Source organism: Alexandromys fortis, unplaced genomic scaffold (genome assembly GCF_014885135.2).
Source record: "Alexandromys fortis isolate MF-2015 unplaced genomic scaffold, M_Fortis_MF-2015_v1.1 scaffold_235, whole genome shotgun sequence".
NCBI lineage: Eukaryota > Metazoa > Chordata > Mammalia > Rodentia > Cricetidae > Alexandromys > Alexandromys fortis.
Window position 1 is genome coordinate 112,610 of NW_026068114.1, and position 17,289 is coordinate 129,898.

General features: G+C 45.5%; 2 protein-coding genes and 1 non-coding gene across 4 annotated transcripts in view; all 3 read left to right on the forward strand.

Annotated features, from left to right (window-relative positions):
- The window catches only part of Lix1l (limb and CNS expressed 1 like), a 22,782-nt gene extending 16,891 nt beyond the window's left edge, over window positions 1-5,891 (forward strand). Inside the window, exons 3-6 of the mRNA XM_050124769.1 lie at window positions 633-773; window positions 3,264-3,359; window positions 4,095-4,172; window positions 5,520-5,891. Coding sequence (XP_049980726.1) covers window positions 633-773; window positions 3,264-3,359; window positions 4,095-4,172; window positions 5,520-5,762 — 558 coding nt within the window. The 3' untranslated portion in view covers window positions 5,763-5,891. The remainder of the gene's footprint in view (window positions 1-632; window positions 774-3,263; window positions 3,360-4,094; window positions 4,173-5,519) is intronic.
- Window positions 5,892-12,427: 6,536 nt separating this feature from the next.
- On the forward strand, window positions 12,428-15,540 carry Rbm8a (RNA binding motif protein 8A). 2 transcript variants are annotated; one of them, XM_050124770.1, is made up of 6 exons: window positions 12,428-12,548; window positions 13,044-13,103; window positions 13,213-13,290; window positions 13,650-13,786; window positions 14,078-14,214; window positions 14,328-15,540. In XM_050124770.1, exons 1-6 carry the CDS (start codon window positions 12,482-12,484, stop codon window positions 14,371-14,373), a joined length of 525 nt encoding a protein of 174 aa, XP_049980727.1. In that variant the 5' UTR covers window positions 12,428-12,481; the 3' UTR covers window positions 14,374-15,540. The 2 variants fall into 2 exon arrangements, with proteins under 2 accessions (XP_049980727.1, XP_049980728.1); XM_050124771.1 differs by having other exon boundaries at window positions 13,216-13,290.
- On the forward strand, window positions 12,776-12,912 carry LOC126490127 (small nucleolar RNA SNORA2/SNORA34 family). The gene has a single exon (XR_007589118.1). It is a non-coding gene; the product is annotated as a small nucleolar RNA SNORA2/SNORA34 family (small nucleolar RNA).
- Window positions 15,541-17,289: the final 1,749 nt, after the last annotated feature.

The window sequence follows — 17,289 nt, forward strand, 5'->3', positions numbered from 1 at the left end:
ATCTGACATTGGGAAGACTTCTGAAAATTGTATTTGCCCTGATACCGTGTTGGTTGCAGTTTAAAACAAGTTTCTGCTGCTTCCCTTGCTTTCCTCGCCAGCCTGCCTTCCCTTAGCTGCATGTCCCTGCACCCACTGTGGGGAAAGACATCTTCAGACTTAGACCCTATTGAGGTAGCGCCTGTGACCTGCCTGCTTACCACTAAGAGTGAAGAGCAAGAATCCCAGAGGGGTGCTTCTAACGGGTCATGGCCTGACTTAATCTTGGGTTATCTAGAATTCAGACACCATCACCCAAAAAAGCGGGCCAGGAGCTGGCTTTTGAGTAGTTAGTTCTGTTGACAGTTTAAATAGAAGCATTTTCCATGTCTTATGATTATATGCTGACTTCAGCAGCCTTCCTCGCCCTGCATTCAATTTGGGATGAGCCAGTCATCTCCAATGCTTTAATGACTTCAGGATGTTGAGTCAAAGTTATGTTTTCAAACACCCCAGCCATTTCACAGCAAGGCTCCGGAAAGTGTGATGAACACTACTGATTCATCCGTGGTCCAAATGTCTCCTCCTCGGTGGCATCCTTCCTGCTGCTCTTCCTCTCTCTCAGTGCTCTCATTCTTTCTCCCCCAACCCAGTTTTGCCCCACCAAAGCTGAGGCCCGGCGGAGTGCTGCGAAGATTGCGCTAATGAACTCCGTGTTTAACGAGCATCCATCCCGAAGAATCACCGATGAGTTTATTGAGAAGAGTGTCTCAGAGGCCCTGGCGTCTTTCAATGTAAATAACTTGGGAATGGGAGGAGGGAAGCAGGGGGTGGCAGAGCTGGGGAACCCATGCGCTTTTGTTCTTCCCTCTGTCTGCTTCTCTTCTGTTTATTCTATCGATTTTGTGTGTGTTGTGTGCTCCATGTCTGCCTTTAATTCTAGATCTGTGTTTTTATGTTTAATGATTTGTCTTTGTGTTCCTTTGGTATCTAAGATACTTTTTAAAAAGACTTACTTATTACGTACACAGTATTCAGCCTGCATGTATGTCTGCAGGCCAGAAGAGGGCACCAGATCTCGTTACAGATGGTTGTGAGCCACAGTGTGGGAATTGAACTCAGGACCTCTGGAAGAGCAGCCAGTGCTTTTAACCTCTGAGCCATTCTTCCAGACAGTATCTAGATGCTTTTAATTCAAGATTTGTGGGATTAAAAATTATATTATAAATTTTTAAATTATAATGATAGCCATGGTGATACATACCTTTAGTCCTAACACTCCGGAGGCAAATAGACGTATATGAGTTCCAGAATAGCCAGGGCCATAGAGAGAACCTATCTCAAACAAACAAAAATAATAATGAAATCTTTAGCATGTTTATATACATGCCATGGCACATCTGTAGAGGTCAGAGGACAACTTCTGGGAGGCCATTGTGGTTTTCTCCTTCAGCCGTGAGGAGTCTGGTATCAAACTCAGGTTTCCAGGTGTGGAGGGAAGTATCTTTAAGTGCTGAGCCCTCTTACTGGTTTCACTGGTCCCAATTTATGGAATTTTAGAGCTATTAAAATAATGAAATAGTTTCATGCTTGAATTTTACTTCTAAGTTTGGTTTAAAAATTCCAGTTCCTGTTCCTTTAAGACAGGTAACTCTGCAACACGGGCTGGGGAGAGATGCCCTCCCCTTCTATCAGCAGGTGTTGATGGCCAGGCAGTGGTGGTGCACACCTTTAATCCTAGCACGTGGGAGGCAGAGACAGCAGATCTTTGTGAGTTTGAGGTCAGCCTGGTGTACAGAGGGAGTTCCGGGACAGCCAGGGTTACACTGAGAAATCCTGTCTTGAAAAACCAAAACTTAAAAGACTGGGGGCGCTGTCCCTGCCCCTTATCAGTGCAACACTCAGAGTGGTCCCTGCTCCTCCTGGGCAAGGCAGTACACCCGGGCCCTGAAGACGCCGGTTAGGGAGAGCCGGCTCCGTCCCTTGCTCCCCCCTACAAGGGGTGTACTAGCTGAGGCAATGCTGGAGAGCCCACCCTGGTAGCAAAGAATGGGAAAGCTGGCGGGCAGACCAACCCTGCAACTACCCCGGCCCAGAACTAGGGTTATGTGTTGGTGCACCCCAACATCCACCTCATCTGTGCTGGATATGGTTGGGGTGAGGGGTGTGCCAGCCCTATGGACCCAGAGTTGCAGGATCTCCAGGACACAGGGCAGCAACAGGATGTCCAGGTAGAGTCCAGCATCAGTGGTGCAGCAGGGACCAGGGGACTTGATCGCCTGCACCTAAAACTGTAGGGATAACGGGATTTACTGTGTGACTCAGTGTTTCACATTGCAGCTTCGATAACAAAAATTCCCTCTTCTTCCTTTCTTCCCCCCCCTTCTCTAAAATTTTATTTTGTTTTATTTTGGGGTGGGGAGGGAAATGGGCATGGTTGGGAGGCATGATGTGGAAGTCACAAAGAACAAGGTAGCTCTGTGAGTGGAGACAGGCAGATCCCTAGAGCTCTGGCCATTCACTGAACCCAATCATAGAGCTCAGCGTTTACTGTAAATCAGATGGAGGGACAGAGAGGGGAAGAGACCCAGTCAATCCCCGGCCTCCACACTGGTGCGCACACAGAATAGACTCTTAAGCTATTTGTTTTTATTTCAATGTAGCAACTGGAAAATTTAAAATCAAACATGGAGTCTTAAAAAATGGTTCAGAAAGCACTTGCTTTCTCAAAGGACCCAAGTTCAGTTCCTGTGTCAGGCAGGCTGCAGGTAACTCCACTTCCAAGGGGATCTGCTGCTGCCTTCTTCTGGCCTCTGTTGGCATTGTACACACCACAGACACACACGCCATCTTTTAAAAATTCTTTTAAAAAAAATTAAGTATGTGGCTCATGAAGGGCTGAGGAATGGGTCAGCAGATAAAAGCATTTGCCTTGCAGGCAGGAGGTCCTTAGTTTGATCCCAAAAGCCCACTTGAAATGCTAGGCTAGTATGGCGGCTCACATGTGTAGCCCCAGAGCTGGGTATCCCTAGGGCTCTTGGCTAGTCAGCCTAGCATAACGGGTAAGCCTGAGACCAGCAGTCTGTCTCAGAGGAGGGGGGTCAGTGCTCCTCAGGAGTAACTCCAGATGAATACACATACACACGTGCACATGCAAGCACATGTGCACATGCAAGCGCATACACACACATGCATAAAAATGTTGCTAAGTTCTATTGGGTAATACTGGTCAAAGTGGTAATTCTGATCGAAACGCTACTTGTCTTTTTCATTCCTGTTACCAGGGTAACAGAGAGGAAGCTGACAACCCAAATACAGGGATTGGTGCTTTCCGATTCATGCTGGAATCTAATAAGGGCAAGTCAATGCTGGAGTTCCAGGTACTGCCCCACCTTCTTTCCTGCCTCTAATCACAGAGGTCAGCCTGACACAGCAAGTTCAATGTCACCTACTCATCTCTACCTTATTGTTCTGGGGCGGGGGGGGGGGGGCAGATGGAGAGAAGGTGGTTAGATTTTCAAAGTACAGTTACCCTTTCTTCCCCTAAGGGCACACCAGAGTTGGTGATTAGATAGATATTAGAGATGCTTCCAAAAATACATGTTGTCCCATTTGATTCTGATGTGGTATAATTTAAAATCACTATCCTGACTGTATCAGCCAGGATTATCTAGAGAACCAGAACAGATAGAATGCACACTCTCTCTCTCTTTCTCTGTCTCTCTCTCTCTCACACACACACAATTTATTAGAGTAATTTATAGGCTGTGGTCTGTGTTTTCCAACAAAGTCTGTCTTCAGTAATCCAGGAGTTGTCCAGTAGAGACTGGATGTCTTAGCTGGTCTTCAGTGCATACCAGAATCCCAAAGCAGGCTCTAATACCAGTGAAGGAAGGGACGCACTGGTGAAAGCAAGCTTCCTTCCTCCATGTCCTTATATAGGCTGCCACAGTGTGGCCCGGATTTAAGGGAGGTGTTTGTTCCCACTACAAATGATCCCCATCAAGAAAAGTCCCTCACAGTGCACCAGCAGCTTGGGTCTTAGTTAATTCCAGGTAGCAAGTCAACAACCAGAATTAGCCATCACGCTAGTATTTCCCATCTTCTTTCCTCAGGAGCTCATGACAGTTTTTCAGCTGCTGCACTGGAATGGCAGCCTCAAGGCCATGAGGGAAAGACAGTGCTCTCGACAGGTAGGAGTCAGCTGAGGGAAAAGGGGGAAGAGCTGCTTTGGGTTTCAAATGGCTACCAGGCCGTCACTGCTTTTAGGCCCTATTTCAGCATCCTCTTTGCTCTCGCATTCTTTCATCATTTTAGTTTGTCGAGACAGGGCTTCTCTGTGCAGCCCTGGCTGTCCTGGAACTCGCTCTGTAGACCAGGCTGGCCTCCAACTCAGAGATCCGCCTGCCTCTGCCTCCTAAAGGCACCCAGTCTGTCCTGGTATTCTTTGCTGTCTGAATGTCATTGTGGCCCTCTTACCTTGCTTCCCCACTATGAAGTTTCCCTTAGGAAACTCTTTGACTGAACTGGGTTTGGTAGCTCATGCCTTTAATCCCAGCACTTAGGAGGCAGAGGCAGGTGGATCTCTAAATTCTAGCAAGTTCCATGGTAGCTCGTGCTACATTGTGAGACCCTGTCTCAAAACAAAACAGCCTCCTTGGCCTCTGTCTCCAAGCTGCCATGACATGAACTAGTCTGCCCCACCATGGCTCCCCTCCAAGATGGGTCGACAGCTCCGAAACCACCCCATTCTGGTGTCCTTCTCACTAAGAACCAGAGGACCAAGTCTATCACATTAAATCACACAGATCAGCCTCCAGTGTCCCATGGAGCTTTCAGTTCCTTCTGTGACAAGGAGCTGGCTGGAGAAGAAAAAATGAAATAAGCATTGCGTTTGTAAAATAGTTTTGGCAAGTTATGGGCATTCCTGCATTCCCTTGAGCAAGTGTTCATGGTGACCTGAGCAGAGTGCTGAGGTTTTCACACATTTAGGAGATTTTGTTGTTTTTAAAAGATAACCACATTTCCCACCTAAGTCAGATACCTTCTGCGTGCTGCTGGGGCACTGAAGGTGTGCTCCCCGAGCTCAGAGCTTTCACTGTGCTCCCCATGGCAGAGCCCCTGCACCTCCCTCATCTGTGTGTATATCCAAGCCTCCCCCCACTTCTGTTTTACTCAAACTCTTATAAGGGAAAACAAATCTTCGTAGGTCATGTGCTAACTTCAGTTCAGACTGTGCTATACTGTGTAGATATGTGCCTGTCTGTAGATATGTCCCTGTGTTATGATGTGTAGGACATGTGTCTGTCTATTGGGGTTCTGTGCTATAATGTGTTAGACATGTGTCTGTCTATTGGGGTCCCTGTGCTATAATGTGTAGGACATGTGTCTGTCTAGGGGTCCTGTGCTATAATGTGTAGGACATGTGTCTGTCTAGGGGTCCTGTGCTATACTGTGTAGGACGTGTGTCTGTCTAGGGTCCTGTGCTATATGATGATTTTTACCTTCTCAGTGACCTCTGCATTCCTCTCCCTGACCAGGAGGTGTTGGCTCATTATTCGCACCGGGCCCTGGATGATGATATCCGCCACCAGATGGCTCTGGACTGGGTGAACAGGGAGCAGAGTGTGCCGGGGGCACTGTCTAGAGAGCTGGCCTCCACTGAGCGGGAGCTGGATGAAGCCCGGCTGGCGGGCAAGGAGCTGCGCTTCCACAAGGAGAAGAAGGACATACTCATGCTGGCGGCTGGGCAGCTGGGCAATATGCATTCCTCCAGCTGCTGAGCACCTGCCCTCACTGCCACGCTCGTCAGGCCCTTTTTTGTATGTCTCCTTTCTAAGACGTAGGACGATTTCTGTATATACTTTCTCAATTTTATACTTTTAAATATAGATATATATGTATAAACTCTACACCTGGATTCCTGTTTGCTGAGATCCCTTTTCTAACTCCAGGTTTGGGGATGTAGCTACCTTTGGAGTATCACTGTTCCAGTTGAGAGCTTTGCTGGCTCCTGCACCTTCAGATGAAGTATAAGAATCATTCCTGTAGCACAGTACACTTGATTAAGTGTCCATGTCTCTTTTTCTTAAAAAAGCAGCCAGCCCGCCAGGTGGTGGCTCACACTTTTAATGGCAGCACTTGGGAGGCAGAGACAGGTGGATCTCTGTGAGTCTGAGGCCAGCCTGGTCTACAGATCAAGTTCCAGAACAGCCAAGGCTTGCAGCTGAGAATGACATTGAACTCCGGAACCCCCTGCACCCACCTCCCCTGTGCTGAGATTACAATGGAGTACCACCTCACCTGCCTTAACCCTTCCTTCAATAGAAGTGTTCTGCTCTTTAGAAACTGTCTCTGGTCTGTGTCGTGAGAACCATGTTCCTCTCAGGCCCACCGAGTTGTGCTGTTTACTCTTAGATTCCCATTTCCTGTGTCTTCCTCCTTTCCCTCCACATTGCCTGTGAGAACGTGAGTTGATGAAACTTGGATAAGAACATGGTTCTTCCTAAGTGGAACCTTGACCGCCTGCAGGAGAGGAAAGAGAACGAGGTACTTGTGTGTGCAGAGAGAGAGGTCCTGAAGGCAGAGCTCGGGGCTTTCGGAGACTTTCACGGAGTAAGCGGTTTCCCTTGTTTCCGTGATCTCCGCTACACTGTGTTATTGTTCACTTTCTATCATTTTAATGCTACTATAATCTGACTTCCCATTTAACAGTTGCAATTTGTTTTTAGCTTAGGAACTGGGCCTGGTGATGCAGGTCTGTAGTCCCGGTTACTCTGGAGGATAAGGCAGGAAGATCAGAAATTCAAGGTACATCCCAGCTAGAATGAGTTCAGAGGCAACCTGGGTGGCTTAGCAAGACAGTCTCAAAAATATGAAGTAAAAACAGGGCTGGGGGGGGCTGGAGAGATGGCTCAGTGGTTAAGAGCATTGCCTGCTCTTCCAAAGGTTCTGAGTTCAATTCCCAGCAACCACATGGTGGCTCACAACTATCTGTAATGAGGTCTGGTGCCCTCTTCTGGCCTGCAGACATACACACAGACAGAATATTGTATACATAATAAATAATATTAAAAAAAAAAAACAGGGCTGGGGATATAGCTTAGCAGCAGGGTTGGATGGGCTTGTGGAGCCTGAGTTTAATTTCTACTGCTGAAAGGGAGGTGGGGGAGGAGGGGAGGGAGTAGATTAGATCACAGCTCACTTGGCAGGAGCAAGGTGAAAAGCAGCTTTCTTGCTTTTGAAATCATCTTTGTGACAAGGACACATGGGATCAGGTCGTGAGCCTAGGGACAACAGTATCCATGCTTAGAAAAGGGTTCCTCCATTCCTCTAGCCCTGCCTCTTTATTTCACAAAGCAGACTGGGTCGGAACAGAGGCTCCCATATTACACGGTCGGTGCACCTGTCTTAAATTGGTCTCTATAACCCAGAAGTCACGAACCTGCCCACTTCTCCTGTGCGCCGTTCTTTGTGTAAATGCGTTAAGGGGTATGCGCTTCGGGAGAAATTGTCCTTGCACCTCCTGGATTTATTTTTCTCAAAAACCCAAGACTCCAAAGAACATGAGAAAATTTGTTCTGTCCTTTGATGTTGAAGATTTTAGTTATCTTTTTGGTACTTTCTATGTATTTTATATGTAAAATTTTACACAATTAAAAATGGGTTTTTGTCTAGTAAGCCAGAATGACTTTTTTTTCTCCTGTGACAGGATCTCGTGTGGCTTCCAACTTGCTGTGTATCTAAAGCTGGCCTTGAATACTTCATCCTCCTACCTCCACTTACCAAGCAATGAGATCAGTGCCACGTGCCACTCAGCCTGATTACTGTTTTTTTTTCTGTTTGGTTTTTCGAGACAGGGTCTTACTGTAGAGCCATAGATGGCCTGGAACTTGCTATGTAGATCAGGATGGCTTCAAACTTGCAACAACCCTTCTGCCTCTGCAGTCAGAATCTGGAATTACAAGCACGTGTCACCTCCTGCCAGAATGACAGGCAGTTATCAGAGGAGCTCCAACATGGCCTCTTGCACGCACACATAAACTGGCAAAGGCTTTGAGGCTGACATACTGCAGAGAAAAGGCAGCTGCTCTCCTCCAAATAGTAAAGAAGCCCGGATTTTGTCCATGGCCCTTTCTCAAGCTCATTCTCACTATGGCTATTAAACGCTATATGTATGATTCTCACATACATTTCTTCCATCTCAACTTGTTTGGAGCTTTTATGTCTGTTTTTCTACCATCCAGACATGACAGAAACATTGTGAACTCACATATCCATGATGAAACCTGCTTCTCCACTTGCACCACCCAGCTTGCAAAACATTTTTTTAAAAATATTTCTTATTTATTATGTATACAATATTCTGCCTGTGTGTATGTCTGCAGGCCAGAAGAGAACACCAGACCCCATTACAGATGGTTGTGAGCCACCATGTGGTTGCTGGGAATTGAACTCAGGACCTTTGGAAGAGCAGGCAATGCTCTTAACCTCTGAGCCATCTCTCCAGCCCTGCAAAACATTTTTTACATTATATTTTTGTGCAAATTTACTGTAGAAAATCTTGCTTTTCTATTTACAGTACTGTGATTAAATGTCCCTTTAAAGTAAATTTATGTTTTAAAATTTTGTTTAAGAAAAAAATGCCAAGCAAAAAATAATTTAGAAGCTATGGTGGGGGTTTCCACATGTTAAAAGTCATAAATAGAAGGCTAGAGGAAAGATTGCTCAGAGGTTACGAACCCTTGCTGCTCTTGTAGAGGACCTGAGTTGGGTTCCTTGCACCCGCACTGGGAAATTCACAGCAGCCTGAAACGCCAGCTCTGATACCCTCTTTTGGCTTCTTCAGGCCACCGTACTCAGGTTCCACCACAAACAAGGCAGGCTGAGGTGGCTTGTGCTGAGGCACACAGACCTTTTTTTGTTTGTTTGTTTCAAGGCCAGCCTAGACCATCTTGAGTTCAAGGCCAGTTAGGACTTGTGAGACTAGTCTTAAATAAATAAATCTTTAAACCGGGCGAAGGTGGCGCACGCCTTTAATCCCAGCACTCGGCAAGTGGATCTCTGTGAGTTCGAGACCAGCCTGCTCTACAGAGCTAGTTCCAGGACAGTGCTCCAAAGCCACAGAGAAACCCTGTCTCGAAAAAACCAAAACCAAAAAAAAAAAATCTTTAAAAAAAAATCACGAACACTCAAGATATCTGAAGAGGAATTTCTTATTTAGAATTAAACTACACAAACCTTTAGCATGGCAATATGATCGTAAGCTGCCATTTACAGATTTATTTCCCAGTCTCACAGCTTTAAGCAGAATTCCTTTTCTTCTTTACCATGGGACAGGGCAGCGGGCACCAGTTTTAGAGATAATTAGAAAGAAGCATCTTTACTTCATAAATTACACCATAATGGGAGGGGGGCAGTTGATATACAAGTTAAAAACAAGACAAGGCAACTGAACATCCTTTAATCAATTCTAAGAAGGAAAGAAACCGGAAAGGAGGGTAATAAAAACGCCTTCAGTGAGAGTATTGACCCCTAAAGGATGAGGCTGGGCCATCCACGCCAAAAACCTGGAGGAACAGCATCAGCATGAAAGCAGGCCAAGTGCTCTACCACCTAGCTACATCCCTGCCCTGGGGACCAAGGCTGCAAAATCCTGAGATGAGAAAGAGTACACCATAGGTAAGAGCAAGTGTAGGGAAGGATCAATAAGATAGCCTGGTCTACACAGAGAGACCCTGCCTCAAACTAAACAAAAACGAAAATACCCATATGTGATGGCTACTCCTGGTTGTTGGCTTGACTGTATCTGGAATGAACTACAGTCCAGAAATGCAGGGCACACTTGTGATCTGGATCTTGAGGCAGGAAGACAACGTGACTTTGATCTGAATCTTGAGGCAGGAAGGCGCACCTTTAATCTGGGCCATGCTGTCTGCTGGAAGCCTGTATGAGGACAGTGGGGGAAGGAAGGCTGTTCTTCATCTGTTTGCCCTCACCTGTCGCCCATCCATTCCTTCTCAAGATCCCAGCAGACCAGCTGAGACGGCCAGCCTCGTGGGACTGAGCAGCTCCTAGATTCTTGGACTTTCCTAACTGGCCATTGTTGAACTGCAGCTTATAAGTCATTCCAATATGTGTGTGTGTGTGAATATCTTTATATATATACATACACACACATACACCTCTCTCTCTCTTTCTTTCTCTCTCTCTCTCTGAGAGAAAGATTCATTCCATAAGTTCTGTGACTCTAGAGAACCCTAACACAATTCAGAAATGAAAGATACACTTGTAAGAGGTCTTCTGCTTGAAGTGGGTGAATCCAGTTTTAGTCCAGACCCTTGAGGGAGGATGCACATCTTTGGTCCCGATCGTGAGGTGGGAAGACAGACCTTTAATCTGGTCTGTCTGCTGGAAGTCTACATAAGGACATAGGAAAAAGAAGCTCTTGCTTTTTGCCTGCTTGCACATCCATTCCTTCGCTGGCATTGAGCCTGCTTCTTCCAGATTCCAGCATATACAGAAGTCCCAGCTTTGGGGGACTGAGCAGCCACTAGATTTGTGGACTTCCAATTCACAGCTACTCATTGTTGGATTAGCTAGACTAATGCAGCCTGTAAGTCATTCCGATAAATCGTGTGTGTGTGTGTGTGTGTGTGTGTGTGTGTGTGTGTGTGTGTGTGTGAGAGAGAGAGAGAGAGAGAGAGAGAGAGAGAGAGAGAGAGAGTGTGTCAGTCAGTCATTCTGGAAGTTCTGTGACTCTAGAGAACCCTGACTAGCCCTGACTAATTCAGCATACTACCTTCAAGGATGGTAAAGCTGCTGTTTTGAGGGCTCTGATGCCTCCTTCCCTTCTTGTCTATCTTTGGCTTGTGCCATGCTGGTGATGAAACCGAGGGTTTCATAAATACTACTGTAATACATTTATCAATTAAGCAACATTCCTAGCTCTACAAGACTTACCTTAAAAAAAAAAAAAAGAAAAAGAAAAAAAACCTGAAGCTGGGTCCCACCACCTCAGAGGCTGAAGCAGACAGATCTCTGTGTATTTGAGGTCAGCCTTGGTCTACAGTGAGACTCTTAAAACAACAAAAATTTGCTATCTGCCTGGCCAATCAAATTCCAACTGTCTTCATCTGTTTTCTTAGTGTTCTTCTTTTTCTTTCCTTCTCTTCTTTCTCTCTCTTTTATAAATCACAGGCTACCTGCCTCAGCCTCCCAAGTGCTGGGATTAAAGGCATGTAAAGGCATGGCTGGTCTACTAGTTTTCCTAAAATTCTGCACCAGCGGCAGTTTTTGAGCAGGTAATGTTGATTTAACTTATTTATTTATTTTTAAGATTTATTATGTATACAGTGTTCTGTCTGTATGTGTCCCTGCAGGCCAGAAGAGGATACCAGATCTCATTATGGGTTTTGAGCCAACATGTGGTTGCTGGGAATTGAACTCAGGACCTCTCAAAGGACAGTCAGTGCTCCTAACTTCTGGGCTAACTCTCCAACCCCCAACTTATTTATTTTTTAATGCTTCCTGTGAAGACTGGATTGCTTCTTCAACTAGGATAGATATGCTTTAAGTTACTTTTTAGTCCTAACAACATTTGCTTATTTGTATATATACGTGTGTTTATGTCTTGCATGAAGGCAGGAATGTGGAGGTCACCTTGCAAAAGTCGTTTCTTTCCTTCCACCTTGTGGTTGCCAGAGATTGAACCCAGGGTGTCAGACTTGGCAGCAACAGTCTTTTCCTGCTGAGCCATTTTAAGATTTTAAGATGCCTCGCTGTTTAAGATTAAAAACAAAAATTTAATTCAACTGCCATTTTCTAGTATGGAATGGGGAAGAAGAAAAGTAAGCCTTTAATAAGGAAATCAACACGGTTTTATAAGGAGTTCTTGTTAGTTGAAGGTTTTAGGAGAAAGCATTGAATTTGTCCCAAAGCGGAAGCGCTCACACCTGCTCAAGATAGCTGTAGGAGCACTTCCGGCACCATTTTATTTGACTTTATTATATTTTTTGAGATAGGGTCTCATCCTGTAGCCTTAGAGCTCGGCGTGGTGGCGCACGCCTTTAATCCCAGTACGTGGAAGTAGGGAGCTGGCGGATCTCTATGACTTCGAGGCCAGCCAGGGCTACAAAGAGACTGTCACAAAACAAAACACGCCAAATTATGAGACCGTGACTGGCCTGGAACTCACCACGTAGACTGAGATGGCTTTGAACTCAAAGTGATCCACCCGTGTTCCCGAGTGCTGGGATTAAAAGCGCGCAGACACGACAGGTTTCCAGCTCCATTTGAGACTTTTCGCCACGCCGAGGGCGGGGCTTGGAGTCAATCTCTGATTGGCTAGCCTGACTGGTGACGTTCTCCGCCACCAAACCGAGGGCGGGATTTGGAGCCAATCTCTGATTGGCTAGCTTGACTGGTGACGTTTCCCCTCTGCGACAGTTTCCCGAGGTGCCTCGCTCCTAGCGGCACGGACGAGAGCTCCGAGAGAAGCAAGATGGCGGACGTACTGGATCTTCACGAGGCCGGGGGCGAGGATTTCGCCATGGATGAGGATGGGGACGGTGAGGAGAGTGGAGGTGGCTGCGGGAAGAGGGGAAGGAGCGAGAGGAGAATGCAATAGGAGAAACTTCTGGGGTGCATGCCGGTGAACTGGGTCTCCACTAGAGAGACTCCGCCCCCTTGGGAAGGAATTAGGGGTGGAACCGGGAAGGGACTGAAGCTGGAGTCCCTGTTTTATGCTTCCAGATAGTCTTGGGAACGAGACAGGTTTTTAAAAATGACTCTTATATTGGCCCTGAATCAAGGCCATCAGTTTGCTGAAGCTGTTGGTTTCAAGCAGGTGCCTAAATAAATGTCTTTCTATGGTCTGTTGGCCATTTCAGAAAATTTTAAATGTTATGGTCAATTCATTAGAAAGAAACATCTGGGCGGGAGGCAGTGGCAGGCGGATCTGTGAGTTCGAGACCAGCCTGGTCTGCAAGAAACATCTGGGGGAAAAAGGAAAAAAAATGACTCTTATTTTTTGTTGCTTCTTATTTTCGAATCTGGAACTCTAGAGAGCATCCATAAACTAAAAGAAAAAGCGAAGAAACGGAAGGGCCGCGGCTTTGGCTCCGGTGAGTGTGGGGAACAGGGTAAAGTGATCTAATAGGGAGAAGTACGGGTCCGGGGGGAGCACATATATATGAAGGACAGTTTTCGGTGATCTGGTATGTGTTCTTTTAGAAGAGGGGTCCCGAGCGCGGATGCGAGAGGATTATGACAGCGTGGAGCAGGATGGCGATGAACCTGGACCCCAGCGCTGTGAGTAAACAGGACTTCTGGGAGTCTGTATTGGCACTTAAATGGGAATAAAGTTTAGCCAGTCTTTCTCTACCTTTCTCTCTCTTTTTCTCTGTCAACAGCCCTGGCTGACCCACAACTCTTTTTAGATCAGGTTGGCCTCCAACTCTCAGAGCTCTACCTCCCTCTGCCTCCAGGAGTGCTGGGATTAAAGGCCCGTGCCACCATGTCCAGACTTTTTTAGGTTTTTGATACAGAGTCTCACTTGCTAGCCCTAGCTGACCTGGAAGCTGCTCTGTCCCAGAACTCCCAGATCTGCCTGCCTCTGCCTCCTGAGTTTTTTCTTACGTGCTCATACAACACCTTCCTTTACCCAACAGCTGTTGAAGGCTGGATTCTCTTTGTCACCGGAGTCCACGAAGAAGCCACCGAGGAAGATATCCATGACAAATTCGCTGAGTATGGGGAGATAAAAAACATCCACCTTAACTTGGATAGGCGCACCGGATACTTGAAGGTGGATTTTTTGCTTCCTTCACTCATAACTCTTAGCTACATTGTTTAGTTTGTATTTGCTGTGGTTGACCAAGAACAGGGATTAAGTGAAATGACTTGGAAATTGACTTTGTTACCCACAAGAAAGAGACAAACAAAATGGGTAGGTTACATGTATAATGGGGATGTATGATGTACTTTTTGCTGTATAGACCTGGTAAATTTTTTCGGTTAAGTATGCAGATCAGCTTTAAGGAAGAGGGTACTTGACAGTTGGTGAAGTATACTTTTGACATTTCTATATTTTCCCCAGGGATATACTCTAGTTGAGTATGAAACATACAAAGAAGCTCAGGCTGCCATGGAGGGACTCAATGGTCAAGATTTGATGGGACAGCCAATCAGTGTTGACTGGTGTTTTGTTCGGGGTCCACCAAAGGGCAAGAGGAGGTAAAATGGGGGGGGGTGAATATTTATGTTGGTGTAGGGAATGTGAGCAAGATAAATAAGGATTTTTGTATTGTCCCTCTGATGGATTTCCCCTTCTTTTTCATTTTTCTTAGAGGTGGCCGAAGACGAAGCAGGAGTCCAGACCGGAGACGTCGTTGATAGATCCTCCGTTCCCCAGGTGGTCTCCACCAGACCATTTGGTTATACTGCCTTGCATAAATAGGGCCAGGGTAGAACTTGTCTTTATATTTAATTTCTTACCTAATCTTCTTAGTATTGCTTTGAGTTAAAGAAATAAATGTTCCATTTTGTTTCTTACATTTAAACACACTTTGCTGTTCTGAAGACTGACGAGCTGTTTGCCATAGGCCTCTGGGTCACCGGGAAGATGCTCCTGTCTGGAGGGAATGCTGAGTTTCTAGAGAGGCTCAGGTACAGACTGCTCAGTTCTTCTTTGAAGACAAGGGAGCAAGGGTAGTGAGAATTTTTTTTTTTTTTTTTAGTTTTTCGAGACAGGGTTTTTCTGTAGCTTTGGAGCCTGTCCTGGCACGAGCTCTTGTAGACCAGGCTGGCCTCGAACTCACAGAGATCCACCTGCCTCTGCCTCCGGAGTGCTGGGATTAAAGGCGTTCGCCTCCACCGCCGGCTAGGAGCGATTCTTATTTACTCTTCCGAGCAGATATTACTGCTTCTCTGTCAGTTGGAGTCTTGTGTATTCCAGGATGGCCTTGAACTCACTGTATAGCTGAGGATGACCTTGAACTTCTGATTCCTTTGCCTCCGTCTCCCAGGTGCTAAAATTTCAGGCATGGGCCCCGTACCCAGTTTATGTGGTCCCTATAATTAAAACATGGGGCTTTTGAGTGTGCTCAGCTTGCTCTGCCTTATATGGTGCTGAACATGAAGTTTGTTAGATCCTACAACACAAAAAAAAACCACGCTTGAGTACTGTGTAACAGTGTGCTTCTAAAAAGGACACTGCAGCCTGTCATTGGTGGCATATACTTTTAACCCCAGCATTCGGGAGGCAGAGGGATTTCTGAGTTCGAGGCCAGCCTGGTCTACAGAGTGACTTCCAGGACAGCTAGGGCTACACAAAGAAACCATGTCTAGAAAAACAAAACAAAAATTAATATAGCTGTCCCTTAACATAGTTTTTAGTTGAAATAATTTTTTGATATGTGTATAATACCTTTGTGGAATTTTTGTTGTTGTTTTAAAGTGTGAGGGTCACTATGTGGTCACATTGGCCTCAGACTTAAGATACTCCCGTTTCTGTCTCCTCAGTGCATAATGGCAAATATTAAACAACATATTTTCAGATGATGCCCTTCCCTTTTGTTTGGTAAATTGCTGGGGGTTTGGATTGGTTAAAAAATACCTTAGATTTGCAGGGTTGGGTGCCTTGGCTCTTTCTGATAATAGATATCAAATAACTGTTAGTTAAATAAAACTAGATGTTCTGAAGTATTTGAGAAGGTGAATTGAGCAAGCATGAAGGACTTTGGGAAAATTGTATCTGCCAGAAAGACATTAGCTGAACTATTTGGATATGATTTGGCTATTCTGAATTATTTGGGAAAATCTTCTATTAACTGGATGTTCTTTTTGTTTTGTTTGAGAAATATAAAAGTAGCTCAGAGGGGTAGGGGTGTGGTTCAGTTGATAGAATGCCTGTCTACTATGCATAAACACTGGGTTTTGTTCACTACAAAATGGACATGGGATGGGCATGGTAGCACATGCATCTAATCCCAGCACTCTGAAGGCAGAGGCAGGAGGACTTGGATAGTCAGAGCTGCTATGCAGAGAAATTCTGTCTTGAAAATCCAAAAAAAAAAAAAAAAATGACATGGTGCCTTCTGCCTATAATCTTAGCACTAATTTAGGAGGTGAAGGTTGAATAATCAAAAGTTCAGTTCATCCTCACTCAGCTACATGGCCTGTTGTCAGGTCAGTCTGGGTTCTATGAGGTCTTGTCTCAGGAGGAGGAGGAAAGGGAATTGTGTGGCCTTCTAACTTTCATTTCTCCTACAGAACTTTATACTGTAGCTACTATGACTTTGAAACTTGAACATACAGAAATAATTTCTTACCTTTCCTAATTCCATTCTTTATTTATGTGTGTCTGGATGTATGCCAGGTGTCCCAATAGGGTTTTTGTTTTACAAGACAGTTTCTCTGTGTAGCTTTGGAGCCTGTCCTTGAACTCACTCTATAGACCAGGCTGACCCTGAACTCAGAGATCCATCTGCCTCTGCCTCTTGAATGCCAATTTTTTAAATTTAATTTAATATTTAGTTATTAATTATGAGCGTTTTGTTTTGTCTCCATATGTTTGTACAGCATATGTGTGCCTGTTGCCTGAGCAAGTCAGAATAGGGCCCAGGGCCCCAGCTCCTCTGGGACTGGAGTTAGAGATGGTTGTGAGCTGCCATGTGGATACCCAGATTGAATTTATGTCCTCTGAAGAGTAGCCAGTGTGAAGCCTGAACTCACAAAGGTATAAAAACTGGTTTACAAAGTGGTGCAGTGAAATGGACAAAATCACAGAGTAAGGCTGAAGCAGCCACTGATCCTGTGCCGCCTCTCCACTGTTTAGGTCTCCAACCATGCCCAGCACCAGCCAGAGCAAGTGGGCCTGTGTGCTTTCCCCTCCAGCTTATCAGTCCTCAGGTAGCACACAAAGCTATTGGGGGAATGAACTCTTATAACTCCACTGCTCTTGACCACTAAGCCAACTCCAGCCCTAGGTGTCTTTTTAGTGATGGGTGATGGAGATCCTGTTTGTAACATTGTAAAAAAAATTATTTTTCTGCCTCAGACCTATAGGCAGGCTTTTGCTGAGATTGCTACTGCTTTTTAGGCAAGGTCTTAAAACTAACTAGATCAGGCTAGCCTGGACCTCGGCTATGTTACTGCATTCCCCTCCAGTGCGGGGTTGTTGAGGTAACAAGTGCAGACCAGTTAGTTAGGCTTGTGTTAAATTTCTGATACTTTATGATTTGAGGATTAAATCTTTTTAAAGATGGTCTTGCTATACCACCCTGGTTAACCTGAAACTCATGACAGACT